Source organism: Anoplophora glabripennis, unplaced genomic scaffold (genome assembly GCF_000390285.2).
Source record: "Anoplophora glabripennis isolate ALB-LARVAE unplaced genomic scaffold, Agla_2.0 scaffold192, whole genome shotgun sequence".
Taxonomy (NCBI): Eukaryota; Metazoa; Arthropoda; class Insecta; order Coleoptera; family Cerambycidae; genus Anoplophora; species Anoplophora glabripennis.
This window is the reverse complement of record NW_019416579.1, coordinates 405,612-426,180: the sequence shown is the minus strand read 5'-3', so window position 1 is coordinate 426,180 and position 20,569 is coordinate 405,612. Positions and strand designations below refer to the sequence as shown.

The 20,569-nt window shown below is 31.5% G+C and overlaps 1 protein-coding gene across 3 annotated transcripts in view; it reads right to left on the bottom strand.

Annotated features, from left to right (window-relative positions):
• The window catches only part of LOC108906494 (b(0,+)-type amino acid transporter 1), a 142,453-nt gene that overhangs the window by 42,304 nt on the left and 79,580 nt on the right, over positions 1-20,569 (bottom strand). For all 3 annotated transcript variants that reach the window (XM_018709773.1, XM_018709774.1, XM_018709772.2), the window contains exon 2: positions 17,186-17,455. In XM_018709773.1, the coding sequence (XP_018565289.1) occupies positions 17,186-17,455 (270 nt within the window). The remainder of the gene's footprint in view (positions 1-17,185; positions 17,456-20,569) is intronic.

Below are 20,569 nucleotides of genomic sequence, written 5' to 3'. Positions count from 1 at the left end.
TCTATAGGGTGATCCAGTCATAATGTCATTAATTTTAAGTGAAAATAGGGAAAAATGAGTAGAATACGAATACGCGAATAAAAAAATTTAATAATGCATATTTACGCTGAAAAAAATTATCAAATCATTATTTAAACCCCTTTTTGGGACCGTTCCTGACCGCTGACCTACAAAGGTTTATCGAGAGTGAATCTCAATCCACCCTATTACTCACTTACGTAGTTTTTACTGCGTTTTTAATGCGTAGTGAACGACAAGGAGTAACAGATCTTGTTACCCAGACACATGTATGTATGTATAAGAATATTACAATATTACTATATATTATTTAGTATTTTTAATATTGTTAAGGTTTTCACTGTGTTTTACATTGAATATAAGTCTTAAGTATTATGTTCAATTAATTATTCGGTTTGTAGTACGCATACCTAGTGACTTATTGTTTTTAAAAGAGTGGTACGGTACCCACCTAAATGCCAGTATGGCTAAAACAACACTCATCCGTCTATAGTGCTTTGTTAATAAAGTTGGGATCTGCTGCAATTTGAATTTGAAACCAATTGCAAAATTCAAGACGACTGAGGAAATCAACTGTTTCGCTTCAACGTTCGAATGCGCTGTGGTCCTCCGGCTCAGAAAATATTTTGCGAAGTAGGGCGCCAAATTAAAGAGAATTAAGGGGCAATTTGCCTATCTTTTAAAAGGTCGAGCACATTTTTTTTATTTTTTGTCTTGAAACGGTAATAACATATTAGCAATATACAAATTTAGATTTGATTGCATTATTTTATTTTTCAGGCAATGATTTTTCTGTATTTCAAAATATTGAGTTTACATACATTTTTGGAAGGTTTTCTGTAGAGATCGAATGTGATTTTTTTGGCCGAAACCGAAGCCGAACTTCGGTTTATGGGTCACCTTCGACCGAAGCCAATGCCGAAGCCGAAGATATTTTTATTGACTTGAAAATTTTAATTAATAACAAATATATGATAAGATAACATAAAAGTAGGTCAAAAATAAATTTGGACGTAGGGCGTAGCGTATAGCAAATGAACTTAAACGTCATCTGTCAAAGCGCTATATCGCCGCTATCAATTTGAATATTTTCGTTTTAAAAACCGTTTAAAATGGTGTTTTCTCAAGAACAAAAAGTGTTTATCATAGAGTCCTACTTTAGAAATGGACGCAAGATTGATGGAATATGGAAGTATTCTATTGAGGAATGTTTCATAGAATTTCAAAATCAATTTCCCGGCGTTGTTGAGTATAAAATTTTTTTCAAAGTGCAGTTCAGCGTTGTGTTAATGTTTTTCGTGAAACGGGCAGTGTAACAAGAAAAGAAGGAAGCGGCCGACTTTAATTGTTTGTTATATTTTATCACGATTATTCTTTAAAATAAAGTTATATAGTCATTAACGTTATTGAAACTGACAGCTGCTATACAGCTCGTTGAGAAATGAGGTTAAGTTGGTCGCTATAAGCTACTCCCTACGTCCAATGTGTCAGAGCCAACTTCGACCACGTTTTTATTTGAACGCTCGTTATAATATATGTATATAGGGTACAACAGTAAAAGTATGTACAATAAATTCAACAGACGATTATTTGAGTGATTTTAATACAAAAAGTTCATATAAACATTGGTCCTCAGATGCTGCGTTTTCAAGATACAGGGTGTTAATCTTTTATGCTATTTCGTAAATATTTTAAACACTCTTTACCCAATTTTATTGTAATTTGGCAGTGTTGTTTGTAATGTTAAGAGGCTAATTTAACCTTAATTTGATTAGATTTGTTAAGTCCAGCGGCGTCCCGACGGTACATTTAATTTAATTTTAATTAATTGCTTAATTTTGGCCGAAGCCGATTCTTAGCCGAAGGTTTAAATAATTGCCGAATGTGGCCGAAGCCGATGCCGAAGCCGATTAATCGATCGATCTCTAGTTTTCTGTACTAAGAAATAATATGTCCTCCAATGCGTAGGTAATAAAATTTCGAATTCGAAAGAGCATAGCATGTGACGATTCTAATTTGAACATATGTCTTTCTGAGATGTCAGTCAATATCTTTCAAACTTACGCTGTAAAATTTTCACTGCCGAAATGTCACGATTACGTTTTTTTTTCACGAAATTAAAGTCCGTTCGTAACATTCTCAATGGAATAGTGAATTCGATATCGAGAAAAGCATTTTTTCCGCCCACATGTTACAGACGACGCGTGGGTCGAAATTAAAAGTTTTTCAATATCCCGTCACTCCGTGACAAAATCCTTTAGTTAAATCCCAACCCTCCACGAAACCCAATAATGAAGTTATTAAATCTTACACAAAGTAGTCTCCGGATTTCATTGTAACCATATTTCATCTATACATTATATTATACAGGTTTATATAACTTCATATTTAAATAAGCGAAGCATATTTAATTCAAAATTTGAGAAATGCGTAGGTATAAACTGTTGAATTTGTATTATGTATTTCAAATTTCAGATATTAGCTAAAAATGTTTGGGAATACTATAGAGGATTATTAAATCATGCCCAGACAAAATTATATGTTACTGGGTGGAATTAATCTATTTGAATGCAAATTTTGTTCAGAATCGGAATTCAGTCTAAACAAAAGTTTTCTTTGCCAATTTAAACTTTATGTTAATACTCTGAATAAAACATAAGCAAGCAATGTTATCAAAATGCCGCGACTGCATCGTGGTTATAATAATAATAATATTTATTTATTTACGGATCAAATAGTATAATAAGGTTCTTTCTGTAAAATTAAAATAAGTAATTACAGTAAATAAATATGCAACTCCTTGAAGGTATACCCTTGTGCTGGGCCCAATAATTGGTATGTACAATATTATTTAGGTAAGTGTAACACTAAATTAATTTTAAAAATTGGGAAATAAGAACATTTACAATGACTAATACATAGATAAAAACAGATATATTTTAGTATAAAATTATTTGATTAGCTTCCTACAACATTCTAATAAATGTCTTTCCTATTATTTAATTCATAAATGTATAGTCTCGATTTATTTCTAATCCATATCTTAATTTTATTCTTGTACATATTTATATTATGAATCGATTTTATTTCAGGTGATACTAAGTTATACAGTTTTGGTGCTAAGTAGATAAACGTTCTTTGTAGTATCGTTTTATCAGCCTTAGGTAATTTGGAGGCTCCTGTACATAAGGGTAGGTATAACTCTTTTTATATATTATTTTTAACATACATTTCTGAATTATTTCCAAGTTGTCTATGTAATTGTTGGTAGTACCTCCCCATGCAATAATTCCATATGTTAAATGTGATTCTACTAAAGCATGATATAGTAGGTACTCTCATCTAATCTAATGTGATTATTTCGGTTAAATGTTTGAATTTGTGTAGAAGACTAATTTTTTTAATTACGGTGTTTATTTGCAAGCTCCAATTGAGTCGCGAGTCAATATGAATTCCTAAATATTGTATGGAATTTGCACTTTTTTATATCTTCTTGATTTAAAGGTAAGAGCAAGTTATCGAAGTTCGGTAAATTACATGCATATGACGTAAAACGCAAAAAATTTTTTTTTTTAATTTATTATAAGTAGCCTATCATTAAACCATTGAATTACATTTTTAAAGTCATCTTAAGTTTTGTATTTCAAATCCTGCCAAGTTTCTCCCACATAAATAATTGCTGTAAAACTAATTATACTACCCTCGGTTTGTATTTTATACAAGTCATTTAGATATATATTAAAAAGTATGGGCCCTAGAACTGTTCCTTGAGGCACACCGTCTAAAACCACTAAATGTGTGATTAATCTTTACGCATTGCTTACTATTCGCTAAGTAATTATTTATTAATTTATACCGGGTACCCCTAATACCGCTATTCTCACATACCTTAAGTAGTTGTGGATAACAAACTGAGTCAAACGCTTTGGCTAGGTCGACAAATATGCCAAAAGCAGGATGTGCTATGTTTACTGCATTATAGAGTTGTGATGTTAGTGCTACTATTGCATCTACCCTTTCTAAACCCGTATTGTTTGCCTGATAAAATGTTATTCTTATTTAAGTAACTAGTTATCCTTTTTTTTAAATATTTTTTCAAAAACCTTTGCCAGACTTGAAATCAAAGAGATAGATCTGTAATTTGATACTTGCATTTTATCGCCACTTTTATACAAGGGCTGTTTTTAATCATCAGGAAATATCCCTGTTTCAAAGGACATATTAATTATATAAGTTAGTGGACCTGAAATTTCATCTGCTATAAGTTTTAATGTTTCTGCTCTAATATCTATCATCCTTCCCTGGTGCTTTTTTATTTTTTAAGGATTATATGATCTCAACGACTTCGTTTTCACACGTATTATCAAGAAACATAGAGTTTACACGTTCTGTGATGTTATATTTTTTTATTTTTATTTAGATTTTTATTTTTTATTTCATTTGCCAAGTTTTTACCAATATTTGTGAAAAAGTCAATAAATTCATTTGCAATATTATTTGCATTTGTTGTTTCATAACCTTCGGAAGTTAGTGTTTGTGTGATATCACCTTTGTCAGATCTTTCATTAGATATTTCCTTTACACATTTCCACAGTTCCGCGGGATTATTCTTACTATCAATAATTTTTGACTGATAATACGTTAACTTGGTTAGTTTAATTAAGTCATTCAATTTATTTCTATATCTATATCTATATTCATTAACAATGGGAAAGTCGAAAGCTGAAGATACTACACGTGAAATGGTGACCATTGGCGCAAACATGCCTTATCTGAAAGTTGATAGTTTCGGAAATACAGGGTGTTGAAAGTTAAAATTTTAAATCTTTTTTTACGATTATTCTGAAAATATGTAGGTTAGGAACTCGAAAATTTGTGAAACTATATTTTTTTTAGGCGACGAATAAGATGCGTGTTGTAATTTCAGCATTGCTCATAGAGGGCGCCACTTATGACCAATTTTACCGAAAATTTAGTTAATAACTTTTTACTCTATATATTTAACATGAAACTTGATTCAAAACCTGAAAGAGCTATAATTTTTCCATTAATTATGTACTCTTGTTTCATTTCAGTATCTCGATCCGTTTTCGAGAAAAATCGATTTAACGAACACTATGTTTTGATAATATGATAAATTAAAAGCGAAACAAACCTAGTGTTTCTTCGTGTTATTATAATTATAATATACCCTGTATAAACATTTTTGCATCAACAATTTTCTAACTGAAGTGTGTCAGTCGTAGAGGACTGTTGGTGACCGTCAAAATTTCCGGTCTTAAATCATTTTATTTTTTCTTATGTGGGCCGAATGAAATTTTTAATATTTAACATTTTGGTGTTCGTGAAGAATTAATAGCTCAAATCGAGAATGCAGTCTAAATAACTCTCAGAAAACCCTTGTCGTTCTTACATACTCCGTTTGTGCTTATTATTTACCTATATGTTTATTTTTTTGACAAATCTTTATACCACTATTATTATAATAAAGGTTATGTGACAAAAACATCAAGTTCCTGTATAAAAATTTAAAACTGTTTGATATTTTAAAGAATAAGTATGTTACAGATTAACCTGATATATTAAACTATGACTATTCTACATATTCATAAACGGTTACTAGAAATAAAAAAAGTTAAAATCGAGTTGATTTTATTTAATATCTTCAAGTAAGACAGGGTAACACATTGCTACTAATATATTTCAGTTATATTTTGAGTATTCTTTCAACTAGAATATGAAGATAAGAAAATATAATGATTTAGAGTGGAACCAAGCCAGACGATTTTTTTATCAGGACGTGAAAACTGAATTTATGACCGCGATAAGTATTTACCGAATTAAGTGCTTATTGCACATTATGTTTACATACTTTTAGCGTATACATGACGTGTCTGCGCTTATTAATCATTTTGTATATAGTCGAGCACTTTAAATATAAACAAAAAAATTGTGTAATTTATGGATCAATGTTAATGATTTTTCTAAGATACTAGGATTTATATAATTGAGAACATATTTTTAAATAATAGTATAAACAAGTGAATGAATTTGTTTTATAAAAAATATATTGACAAAAAGGTGTTTAATTTGTCGTCTTTATAAATACCTGAAAAATGTTACAAATTTGTAATGGTACTGCTTCTTTAAATAAATCGATGTTCCTCACGAAATGTAATATTTTTTCATTAAGTGCACATCACAGAATGAATTTCATTCCCGCATTCTGACTTGACGTAAAAAATTTAATTAAGAAACCCAAGCTATCTAATATTTGTTACTAGCCAATAAAATATAAGAAAATGGTAGTTTTATGTTTTCTACATGACGCTATTGACATTACTGTAGATTAAGTACACAAGTACTCAAAATTGGATGAGCCCGAAACCTAAAAACCCAAAATAAGCATTTTTAAATAGTAAACCCTTTTAATCTAAAACCCCGAAACCCCATAACCTGAAAACACGACAAGGCCGCAATCTGAAACCTCAAAACCCCGAAGCTGAATAGCCCTAAAACCCCAAAACTTCAAAACCAAGGCCGGCATTAATAAGGGTGAGGGTGGCGATCACTTCGAGCGTCACACATGAGCAGAGAGATACACACTTCGAACAAAGAAGCCACTGGCCGAAACTCATAAACTTAAGCACCCGAACCCACATACCCTAGGGGTACCCTACGCAGTAGGGTCCCTAAACCCAAAATCCTAAACCCACATACCCTGAGCACAACGTACCTTGGGCGCAGCAAGATCTACGCTTCCATCACACAGGCCTTTGGCGGGACTCATGAAACCAAGCTTCCACACCCTCATACCCTAGGTGAAACAAGAGAGTGTTAGAGTTTGCAAGTTAGGTTTGATACTAAGCTTCATTTGCTTCTTTATCCTCTTTGTAACAAATATTGATCTCGCTCCGACTAGAGTATGTGGGTTTAGGATCTAGGGTTTGAGGGTTTGCTGTGCCCGAGGTATGTGGGTTTGGGAGCCCGGGTTTAGAGATCTTACTGCACTCAGGCTTTGTGGGTTTGGGAACTCGGGTTTAGAGATTTAGCTTCATCCAGGGTATGTGGATTTGTTGAAAGTGTGTGTCTCGCTGCTCATGTGTGACGCTCGAAGTGATCGCCACCCTCACCCTTATTAATGCCGGTCCTGGTTTTTAAGTTTTGTGATTTTAGGGTTATTCAGCTTCGGGGTTTTAGGTTAAAAGAGTTTACTATTCAAAAATTAAGGTTTGTGCCCTATGTGTAAGTTTATTCGCTGCTTATTTTAGGTTTTTGGGTTTTGGGCTCATCCAATTTTGAGGTTATGTATTTTTACGGTTGCGAGTTAACATTTTACGGCTTGTCGAGCTCGTTCGGGATCATAAGAATGTGGAGTTATAAGGTTTTAATAGGTTGCAGGGTTGATTTTGTTGAATTCTACCATTTTTCAGCTATTTTTTAGGTTAGAAAAAAACTCTGATGTGATGGGACCAAATGAGTTGCAGATTCGGTTTAAGCGACCCAAAAAACATTTAATACGATATGTTTGGCCGAGGAGACCTTTCGACGATTTTTTTTTTGTGGTCCTGTGTTATTATTTGCAAATTTAATGAACGTTGATTAGGTATGATTTGTTGATTGCAAATTAAATATTTAATTCTCTATGTGATTTTTAATTTTTGTACTTTAGATTATACAGGATGTAACTATGTTTGGCCATTTTAATTATGAGTTACTAATAAGTTGCCTTCTATGCGATAAACTGCCATCCTTATTTAAAAGGTCATCAGTGAAATTTGAGGATTTTTTTTGGTTTTTTGAACCTGACTTTCTATTTTATGATATGTATCATATTATTCTCGTACGCAAAATCAGACTAAAGTTGTATATAAATAGATCAAATTAATTTACAATATTCCCAATGCATTGTGCTTGACTAAAATATCCTATTGTAATATTTAGATACTTTATTTCCAACTTAAACTGAAACTGGAACTGCAAGTCAGTGGTTCTAAAATAGAATGATTAAAAGTATTTTCACACGAGACTTTAATTTTTTTATTTACAGTTAAAAGCATTTTCGTTTATTGTGGAAAAAATAAATAATTACTTGTTTATTTTTACTTGTTTTACATTTGTCTTTATTTGTGGTAGGTAACATTTGAGATTATGGAAAAATCTATTTCATTTTGACTTCACCAAATTTTTTTTTTAAGATGATAATATTAGGGTTCCTAAATCCCGGGACCAAAAAGGTCTTTCAATACCCGGTACTAGTCCCGAATATCCCGCAATTGGCCCCGAATCAAAATACAGACAATATGGAAAATTAATTAGAAACGTATTTTATTTAAATATTGGTAGTACAAAACAACATCAACAATAAAAAATATATGAAACAACAAACGAATATATTATAATGTTAATATTAAAATAAATAGATTAAGCCAGCATAGACAAATGTATTAATTATTGTAACCAAACAATAAACACTTTCTACATTGTAATAAAATGAAACATTATTTTGAAGTAAAATAAGACCTAAGCGCCACAAGAGCATTTAAGGTCTTCTCAGTTTTGATCAATGTTTTGTACAAAAACTGATTGCACGCTGGTTGGTGGTATGGTTAGCAAATGTTCGTAACAACTGGATATTCTGATTCTGACCACGACAACCACCATCAAAAAGTGTCATTCCCCTTATAATTATTTTAGTCAATCTATTTGCTTTTGTAGCAGATACTAGTGGTTATACGAGTACTTGTAGACACAGACATTGCTTAACTATTAAAGTACGATGTGCAAAACAGCGTTATAAATAAACTGTCCCAGGGTCAGGCTAAAGCTGCTCGGGAATTCCCTCTTTTTGCCCTAGTTACTGTTTTCCCACAGAACTGATGCAAAATATTAAAGATACACGTTAAGCCAAACATTAAATAAAAAATTTCACTTTTGTTCAAAATTTTTGTTATAAAGTGTATATATTACGGGTATTCTTGTAGCACAAAGCATTGAAAATAAATAATTGTATGAAACTAAAAATATAAATTTCTGCTTTCTTTCTAACATTGACTTAGGACAACATACAGAACTGATTTTTAGTTAAAAAATAATTTTTGGCTCACTAAAGAAAATTCAAAACTGGAATCTGCCTCATGAGTTTTTTTAGAAAAGTTAAATACAAAAGAAGTATATTTGTTCCTTTTTTATGTACCTGTTTTCTAGTAGTTTTAACAATTGAGAACACTGTTACTAATTTTGGGGGCAATCACGTATAACAGTTTTGTTTAAAAACGAGAATGAATTCATTTGGGCGTATTTTTTAAATTCATTCTGAGGAATGACTACATTTAGCACCGTTTTTCGTAAACGTAAACAATGTGGGAGTGTACGCTTCTAAAAATATAGGCGTGTATTTATCATAACTTCAAAATTCGCTTTCATGAAACAGCTCTAAAGCATAATGAATGAAGTTGTCTGTGGTTATGGCCAGGTATCAATGATTCATAGTGAAATTTAGCCAATAATTACTAAATAAGAGTATATTTACGTTGAATAACACAAAAATCCTTTGCTGCCAAATTATTATACCGGATTACTCACAAGTTATTGGAGATTATGTTGACACTATCGCTAACTAAGAACATTATTGGTGATCCAAAATTATATATCTATAAAAACAAATCATTGTTAGTAAGTAGTAATCGGCAGTAAATGGCAAAGATCGACTTGTTATTCGAATACATTCGACTAACTTGTATTTTAAAAAATGAAAATCTTGATTTACATATGTATTTTGACCCTTTTAGAATATTTCGTAGCAATCAAATCCAGTATTGTAAATTTACACTTGCCGATACTATTGACCGTTATTGACACTGCCTGCTTGACACCATAATAAGACTTGATTAAATTGTTCACTCCTCCATATTTATATTATTCTTGTAACGGATTCCCATGCGAAGGTCAAGTTGGATACACTATTCGGAGATTGTGATGATGTTTATTCAACTAGACCAGCGCAGCAATCAGGCCCCGGGTTTCTAAACATTAACCTATATATATATGAATAAGCTGATGTATCAAGTTTTAGCAATAGGATAAAACGATTGGAATATTAATACGATACCAACTGTGAAGTAAGCTTGGTCGTGTTTTTGTTACTTTTCAATAAAATCTAAATAAAATAGTTTCTGACTTGAATTTACTTCATTCTGAAGAATTCTATTGAAACATGATAAATAAAAAAGTAATTTTGCTATTTACTGACTTAAATTTGTAATTATTTTATGTTTATATAATAGTTTATACGGTTTAACGCAAATTGTTTATTACTCCTTATTCCCACTTTTTAAATCAATGACTTCGGAGTGGCTTATTAACATTTTTAGTTTTTTTTTTCAAAACAATTTCTAATACCATACTCTAATTATACCCAATCAGTAATGAATTCCTCGCAATGTCAAAGAAAGAAGTAGACAAACATTGTACTGTTCATCATAAAACATTTATATTTTCATCAATAAAATCTAGCTGTATAATGAGGCTGTTAGCATTTTCATATCCTGAAGTACCTGACATTTGGCCACATAAATTCCTAAAAGACGCCCTACTGACTTTTATAGCGATACCCGACCTATTTGCGGAAGGAAAGTTTGCATGTTTCTATTCTATTACAAACTTTAAGGACTCCATTGATCATCACCGGCTACAAATTCCGCTTACTCCCTTGTGAATTGCAGTATGTCATGCATGGTCCATATTTTCTTTTATTTTTCGCCAGGGAAAACAGGATAATCAAATTAAAATTGTGGTTAAATCTGAATATGATATTAATTATTAGCATGTTCACGGGTTCTTTTTCTCGTAAAAGAAAATAGTAAATAATTTCCAGAGAAAGAAAACTTGTTGTAGTAGTAAATATGTATACAGAATTTCTTTTTTGAAAGAATCTAGAAAAGCGTTCGAAACGTTAATAAAATGACGGGAATGTGTTTATTTCATTACCACTTTATATGCTAAAATATGTCTATTTTTAACTGCTTTAGTGGTAAACATCTACTCAAATAAAGAAAAATAGTTAGTTACGAGCCTGTTAGGCAAGTACAATTACAAGTTATTGTAATTATTGAATATGGTCAAAATATATAAAAATTACCCTAATGAGTAACCATAGTAAATCCTTCATATCTACATTTTGGTGGTCATGTTTCAAATGTTCCAAATCTCTTGAATTCATTATCTAAGAATATTTAAAAGAAAACTATAACTACAATTATAGTAATATAATTTATATAAAATAAATACTAACATCTGAATATTACGTCATTATTATAAGAAGCATCCACATAATAGTACTGTAATAAAAACATGTTGATACCACAGACAAAATAGCTATGGCGATAAGCTATACTTATTGTCTGTGTTGATACTTTCAATATCAGAATATACGGACATTACCCATATTTTACAATATAATTGATACCCACGTTTGGAACATGTAACTTCTATTTTGTGATTTTTTTAAAGCAGAAGCTGTCATTTGCTAAAAATTGCTTCAAACTAAAAAGTGAAATGAGGTATTCAAGTTTAAATCAATTTAGTACAAGCTGAATTGATTGGAACAAAATGCCTTAACAAAAATAACATTTATAAATGTCTCACGTATGACGATAAAACACATTATGTGATAATGCACTCTGTTAGTAAACAACGAATTTTTGTCAGTGTAACAATATATAAAATAAATTTACTGAATGGAACATACAGATCTAATTCGTCAATTTTCTGCAATATTTTCTATTTTTTTTTAGCCATGTTTGACAGACCTATAACATTACCGACATTTTTTATTTAATAGGACGCTCTATTTTTTATAGTACAAATAGATAGCCCTTCTACGAATTCAGCGATATAAGGTTATACTTAAATGAATTTTAAATTTAATTAAATGAAATCAATAATTTAATACTACTTCTTATTTTATTACAGTAAATGTTGAAAGTGGCCATTGCAATGACACAATGCCCAATTCGGTGTTCAAAGTTATCAATTACATTTTGGTGTTTCTGATACAATTTTTCACATACAGTTTGCTTTTTAGATAACCTCACAAAAAAATCTAGTGGGGTTAAGTCAGGGGAGCGTAGTAGCCATTCAAGCGGCCCCCTTCTGTCTATCCATCGATTTGGGAAAACTTCATTAAGGTAATTTCTTACATCGAGACGAAAATGTGGAGGGGCACCATCTTGTTGGAACTAGACATCACCACCAGGCATATCGTGCTCATTAGGGTTAGGAAAAATTAATTCCATGGCTGGAATCAGCTGAAAACGCAAAAAATCCAAATAAATGTCGCCTGTCAAATTGCCCTCAAAGAAATAAGGTGCCAGTATGCGATTTCCTACTTTTCTATCCCAAACATTCACTTTTCCGGCCGCTATGTATGTTTTTCTTGCATCCAATGCAGATTTTCTGGGCTCCAAAACCTAGTACTTTTCCTGTTCATGTTTCCATTTAAGCAAAATGTTGCTTCGTCAGTGAAAATTACGTGATTTTTTAAGTTCGGTTGTCTTTCAAATAAATTTGCAATTTCCTCGCAAAACTGTAATGCGCTGTCTGTGTCATCTGTCCCATAGTTCTTGTAAGACTTTGTAACGATGCCTATTTTAAGACTTCAGAGTTCTGTGAACTGAGGACTTCCACAAGTTGAAGTTGCTGAGAAAGACCTAATTGATTAGTGAAGATTTTCAGTAACGGCGAGCATTACATTTTGACAGTCATTTTCGCTTACCGTTCTTCGCCTTCCTCCAGGTTTTAGACTTCCGGTGTCTTCAAACCTTTTGGATACTTTACATATTGTAGCTCGACTAATTCTCTGGTCTGGATGCTAATGGTGAAATAGGTCACATACCTCCTGTTGACTACGGAATTTATCTCCGCATCCAATGATAATTAAAATTTCAATTATCTGTTTTTCACTTAAATGAGCAACCATTTTTCAAAATAATTTGACAGCGAATCAATTGAAACTAAAACGATTCACGTTTTACCTAAGGTACTCTGGTGAATTTTATGTGTTTATCGCAGTTTTTTGTTTTGAGAAAAAAAAGCTTTAAAGTAGAAAAAGATTAATAAAGAGTAGGTACGTTTTTAAAGTACAGAAGAGATTATGATTGTTTGAAATAGTAGTCAGTAACGAAATAAAAGAGAATTTTTTAAATTTTTTTGACAACTGTGACAAAAAGTAGGTATAACCTTATATCACCGAATTCGTCTTTAGAAGGGCTATCTATTTATACTGTAAAATATAGAGCATCCTATTAAAAAAAATGTCGGTAATGTTATAGGTCTGTCAAAAACTGACTAAAAAAAAAAGAAAATATTGCAGAGAAGTGACAATTTCTATTCATTAATTGACCTGTTCAGCGATTTTTTAAAATTTTAACAGAAAAAAAATATATGAATTGTGTTGCATCATTTTGGGACACAGTGTATATAAAAAAGTGCCTATAACGAATTTCGGAGGCGCAAATAAATGTTCAGATAAATGCTGACTGTTTATTATTAGAAGGGTATAAAATTAAATAGTATATTATTATTTTCAGTTCTCTGACTGAAAATTGAGCTTGAACTCTGAAGTTTGTGTTAAATATCTGACAATTTTAATAAATTCTTTTCATTTTTGACATGTATACGCGCATAACTTTTTGTTATGAAGATAATAACTACTATCTCCAGAATCTTCATCTTTGGAAGTCATTATCTGGCACATACATTTTTAAAAACTGAATGGAGAAATCGTGAGATAACAATGTGTATGTCTGTCGGTAGAAATAATTTCACCTTATCTTCCTTATGGGATTTCATTGATTTTGATTTGAAGTGATATTTAGTCATTGTCATACTTTGTTGTAAAGATTTTATGGGAAAAAACTTAGACAAAGAAATATAAGAATACGTTTTTTGATAATTAAAATCCGTGAATCAATTGTACATTCCAGGGTTGTACTTTCTTGTCATACAAAATTATTTTACGGAGATCTATTTGCATTGAACTAGTGACTATTTACAATCCGTGACTTCAGTGCATAGTTTTATCACCGAGTATTAATTACGGCTATTTCCAATTGGCGTTATACCACCGCCTATTTAGGCTGTGATTATATTGTATCAAGATCATTTCTGAGTAGATATTTAGCCAGATTTTGTGTTTGTAACCGTTATCCATATCTACTTCTTTTTAGTTTCCATTATTACTCGATCGTATCTACTTTAGTGATGCTTTATGTGGAAACAGTGTGTCTTTGTATCACAACGTCCACATTCATGAATGATTCAACAGGTTTCGATGCTTCTTCAAAAATAATTGAAAATAATACTGATACTCAATACTAAGACCATCCTCTGATATAAATCTGGACGTGGTTTAAACTGCAGTTTAATTTAATTAAAAATGTAACGGCAAATTTTCTTTGCATCTTACAGTGCATGTAGATTTAGACAGCAATGAAAATTAATAGTAGTCGCAAAGTGTGAAAACGCGCGTTATGATAGTCAGGTCATCAGCAAAAAACAATCCACTTATAAGAAGTAACTGAAGTGTAAAGAAGCATGAAAAAGATTTAATTATATGCGGAATAAATTGCTTTTTAACGATCAGCGTCAAAGTTTAATTCTTGATCATCTAGAAAAGTCGCTGTTATTTTACTCTAGAAATATCTAATGTGTACCGGTTATTTAATAAAATGTTGATTAAGCTGTTGTTTTGATTATTACAAGATTGCCAATAAAAAAGTAACAAATGATATTTATTTAATATGTATAGCGTGGTCAGTTCTCATTTTTTAAATAACTTTAAAACGGAAGGAGATACGAATCCCCAGTTTTCATAGTTATTTTTCTTTTCAAAAGCAAAAAAAAGTAATAGGGTTGTCAATTTTTTTGATAAATCGAACTCTGTTTGACATTATTTTGAAAAGCACCTGCTATTGTTGAGTACATAAATATACTTTTAGTTGTCTACAATAAAAATAAATAAAAGATCCCTTTAAAATGAGACAAACTCAAAAAAAATAACATGACCTCCATCCTGTCGTTGTTACAGCAAATAAAAAAATAACAAACGTTGTAGGGGACTGAACATTGATTATAAAAATTATCCGACCTTTGAACGCAAATTATTTGGAAATATTGAACTTAAAAATGTCTTCCAGTAACTTTTTTGGCCATATTTGTTAATATACTTTTTACCTCTAAATCTTATAGCATGAATGGCGTCGGAGATATAACAGCTCCGTAGCCTCAACTAATTACGCTGTATTAGTCTAAGCATTTTGTGATGGCCTAATGTTAAATTTGCAGAAATTATTATCTAGAAAAAAAAATGACTATAAAAAATTAAATTTTAAATTGAGTTTCTTCTTTAAACTCGATCCAAAATGGAGAGTATGGAAAAAAATCACAAATTTGCGAAAAACGGTTTTTCTTAAATAACTAAAAAACTAGCTCCGATCGAAACATTTTAAATGAGAAACTTGTAGGTTTTAAAAAGTTTTATCGACTGACTTTCACGTATCGTGCTTTGTTACTTTTCAAGATATATTGAGAAAGCCGTTAAATATCTTCTCTTTTCTCTGCTTCTATAACTCGTTTATATTTATGTTTCCATATTTGCTATTTATTGTAAGCATAGCCCGCAGCAAGCCAAAAGAGTACTTTTGAAAAAATTTAATTATTTTTCGAGTTTCCGATTTTTTGAAAAAAAAGGTGCTCTTGAAAATTGGCTAGATCTTCTCAGCGGATAGCCCTACTGTAACGATTTTCTGTTTATTTTCTTCGTAAAGAGTTGTATTACCATCCCACTAAAAATGTTTGACGATTTTGTTAATTTTAAGGAACAAAAAAGATTTTGTATTGTAATTGTACCTTTTTTGTTTTTTCAAATAACTATTTCAATTTTTTACTTCATGAGAACTTTTATAGAAAGAAATTGTTATCATTTTTCAGAAATTAAAAAAGCCGAGGCAACTTCTTTATTTAAAAGAAAATTTAGAGGACGCAATTAACATTTTACAGCAATGCGTTTGATGGAGGTTAATACTGAATATTTATATTTTCAAGAAAAAAATTATAGGATATGTTTAATTGATTTTTATTATTAGTAATTAAGTAATAAAGTGAAGCGCTCAAGCACGTGCTCGCTCTGGAAACTAACGACTTGCATTCTAAATTCATCGCGCTTGCAAATCTTTAATATTTTGGCTTCTGGACCACCTACAAAAATCCTTTTATACTTAATCTAGGGTAGCTTGACGAGATGACGAATATTATAGTCATTTTCGCCTTAGAAGCAAATATTTAATTTTTATTTAATTTTTGTACATGGTTCAGAAGCTGAGATGTCAAAAATTTTGCAAGCACAAGCCATTTAGAACGTACGTCATTAATTTGGTAATTGCATCCTCTAGAATTTTTTTGAAATATAAAAATTATCTCGACTCTAGATCATAGAAAAACATTTTTTTTAAATTTAAAAAATGTCAGCAACTTTCTTTAAAAGTTATTTTCATAAAATAAAAATTGAAATAATTAGATCCTATATGAAAAGAACACGCCCAAAAAAAGTGAAATTTTTTATAAGTCAATTTTTGATCCATAATATAAATAATATAACTCTTTACGAAGAAAATAAACCGAAAATTTTTACTGTAGTGTCATCCGCTGAGACGATCTAGCCAATTTTCGAGAGCGCCTTTTTTCCAAAGAATCGACATCTCGAAAAATAATATTATTTAATAATGTATTACAAAGCAATCGATACTTACAAAAAATCAGTCAATAGACCTTTTTAAAACCTACAACTTTCTCATTTAAAGTTTTTCGATCAGAGCAATATTTTTTTTGTTATTTTAGAAAAACCGTTTTTTACCACTTTTGCGAAATTTTTTGGCCATGTTCGCCATTTTGGATCGAGTTTAAGGAATAAAAAATTCAATTTAAAATTTAATTTCTTATACGGTAATATTTTTTTCCAGGTAATAATTTCTGTAACCACTTCTGTAATGCTTGGACTAGTATGTATATGGCACCGCAGTGTCCTGAAACCGCACCTGGTTTTTACGTCATGTACGGTTCATCCGCGGACCTTCAATCATAGTTATTATATTATGAATCATATGCTTACCGATCATAGTCCCGACAATTAAAGCCACCCCACTGATGAGTCCCACCCGTCTCTTGAGGTGAATAGTGTCATTCTCAATTGAGCTCGCCCTCTCCAGCTGGTCCGGCCCTGCTGCGGCTGAGCCTTCAGTCCCGTTCCCACCGCCGCCACCTTCGCCGTCGCCGGCCCCGCCGAAGCCCCCAAGCCCACACCCGGCTCCGTTGCAGTGCCCGTTGCTGGTCCTGCTGCCGCGCCACTGAACGCCATCTTTTGAGGACGCATTATTGTTTCCTGAAAACAGAAGAAATTGTTATCTCTTGGCAAATATTTAAATGTGAATAGAAATTTCGTCTTAATTCAAAACATGTACTTCTTATTTTAGCTCCTTTACTTTCATTTTATTTTCAAGATTACGATGCTCTTTGATAATAGAAATCTGGATACGTAAATTTCTAGCTTTGTAGATAAGATTCTTAGTATGACATTGCCGGAAGCAACTACTCTGCGGATTACACATGCTGACGACCAGAATTGAATTGTACCAGCAACATCTAGTAAATACATAGTAGTTAAACATTACAAATGTTATATCCAAATATTATTAGTTGCCCAACATATCCGTAAATTAATGTATTCACTATAGACAGATCTTTCAAGTAGCGTCCTTGTAAATGTTATTAATGAATGCATTAGTAGGACAAAATTGTATAAAACACAGAAGTTTTATAAACAAAATTTTGAAACATCACGATCAAATTTTTAGGATTTTTTTAAAATTTATTTGAATTAGCCTAATAGCTTTAAAATAAAGTAAAACTACAGGAGCTTATAAAATATATATTTTTGCAAAAGCCATTTAGTAAAGACAGCATATAGGTAAAAATCAATTCGCATTAATCCAGACATATTGGCAACACTTTAGATTCTCGGTGTTAATTTATTAATGGTAATATTTTGAATCCAAATTCTGCATGTATCCACGACTCCCTGAATCATCTGTAGGAACAAGAAACCGGCCTCGCTCTCGGCAATGTAAATATAGAATTAGGATGTTCTCTTACTAGTGCCTATGCGCCACTAGCTATACCGTTATTTTTTTGTGTGTACGCCAATGACGACAGAATTTATATTTTAAAAAATAAGCACTATTTTAAAAGATTTTTTGCCTCTTACAAAATTTCATATCGTTTATGGATTTCGAGTAAAATTAGCATTTTGTACACATTAAATAATATATGTAAAATCAGTTTAAGATAATTAGAAGTCTAGTACGAGGTGCTATATAACAAAGAAACACATTCATAACAATAATTGAAAGGTTCAGTGTCAAGCTAGGTATGATTTAATTTTAGCTTAGTTTGTTTTTTATTGCAATTTATACTTTTGCTAAACAAACTAATACGTTATTAGTTTTGTGTTATTTCCTAATCGAAGAATTCCAAATCACAAAACATTTACTAAATCGAATTCATGATTATCTACAGATCGAAAAAACCCTTGCATCACGTCAACGCAGCAACGATTACAGTCACAATTTTAGGTTTTTCCAAGTTAATAACAACTGTCGTAAATAAAAAATATTTAAATTTTAAGCTATGTATTTACTAAGAACTTATCTGCATATTAAATATAGGTTTAACCTCTTATAATCATTATAGAACTTTTTTAACGATTTTCCCGTCAATTTTCTTTATATACGGGCTGTTCCGAAATTAATGCAACAAAATTTGGTCACAGATTCTTAAGACAAATTTAGGGAACCCGTATTTTTTATTTTTACAGTCCTTGAAATCCGCCCTAAGAATAGTCTTTTATATCTATTGTACGAGAATCACTAAATTTGGTATAGTCCTTCCGAAGTCAGGTGAATATGCAAAAAAACGTCTGGTAATAAAATTTAATTAGTTTCATAGGCGCCCCTAAAAAAATTTTCTGCTAAAGGTAAAAAATTATAATAATTTGTATATAATGTGTAGAAAATTTCTATTTTATGTTCATTTGGCCAACAACGTATTTTAATTATTTATGTCCTCAAACAATTTTATTATATTGGTGGTAAATTTTGTTTTGTTCCGTTTCAAAAGGTCTCCAAAATGCCATGTGATAATATTAGTAAACAAAATATCCCTCTTTTTTCTCCCTTTCGCAATTTTAATATGAATGATTGATAGAAGGTGCCTATAATAAATTAAAATTGCCTGATTCACACCAAATTCCTCACTGCAGCACTGCACTGCTGGGCAATTTATGATCCACTTGTCGCCTGCTGTGATTTATTACCAGAAGCCCAATACAGTTGTGTTACATTTCGTTTGCCCGCGCTCGCATTCTTCAACTGGTCGTATACATTTCTACCACCTTCATGTTTAGTTCGACAAGACCTGTATATGGGTATGGCTAAATAAATATGAGAACAAGTTTTTCAAATATTTCAATGCCGAGTTGCTGCTTAGCGACCGAGCCTGGTACATACCTTGAAATTATAGGTTCTTCAATTGACTTCGGAAAAACTATACACAGGGGTTTTATGACATGTGCTACGCTTTTTGGCAGATACTTCAAGTAAGACAATTTTTCGTGGGACCCCTTGTCTTTGGAGCCAAAAAAAATTGGTGGCATAATTAATTTTCTTAAAAATTATTATTAGTCCGCTATAAAGCCATTGAATTTAGAAACTTTTTTGTTTCTTAATATTGGAGAGTTTCGTCACAACGTGACAACAGCGCTTAATCTGCTAATGCACACCACGTGTACACGCGGCAGACTTGTCCTACGGAAAAAATGTAAACAGCTATATTGTGAAACATTCAATAAATTTCAGGACAATTGTTTTCCAGTTTTTAAATAAATAAAATATAATGTATCGATTTTGTAGTACGAAGATGGTGTTGTGCTTAAATTTTAGCTTGAATTTTAGTAATTATGAATCTTTTAAATCAGGAACTTAACTTTTAATCAAATTACGTATCTAAAAAATATGTAGTTAGAGTACCCAAAGATTCACGCCGTCCAAATAATCATACGTATAGACACCTTCGGGAAACAAGACGTTTTTTATTTGTAACATTAAATCGTGGATAACGTACGGCAGGAACTATTCACCTGGAGGAACAAATTTTGGAAAGGGTCGAAGAAATTCTTCAAGTAAATACAAGGCGTTTGGCGGCAGAGGTTGGCTTTCAAAAAGTTCCGTTAATAGAGTATTAAAAGACCAGTTATTACAGGTTACTATCCTAACAGGAGGATAGGTAGAGGAACTAATGCCCCTTTAAAATGGCCACCTCGATCCCCGGATCTAAACCCAAGTAATTATTTCCTTTGGGGAGCGTTGAGGACCACAGTATATAACTTTTCAGTAAATACAGAAAATGAATAATGGGAATAATTATTGGATAAAATTCATTT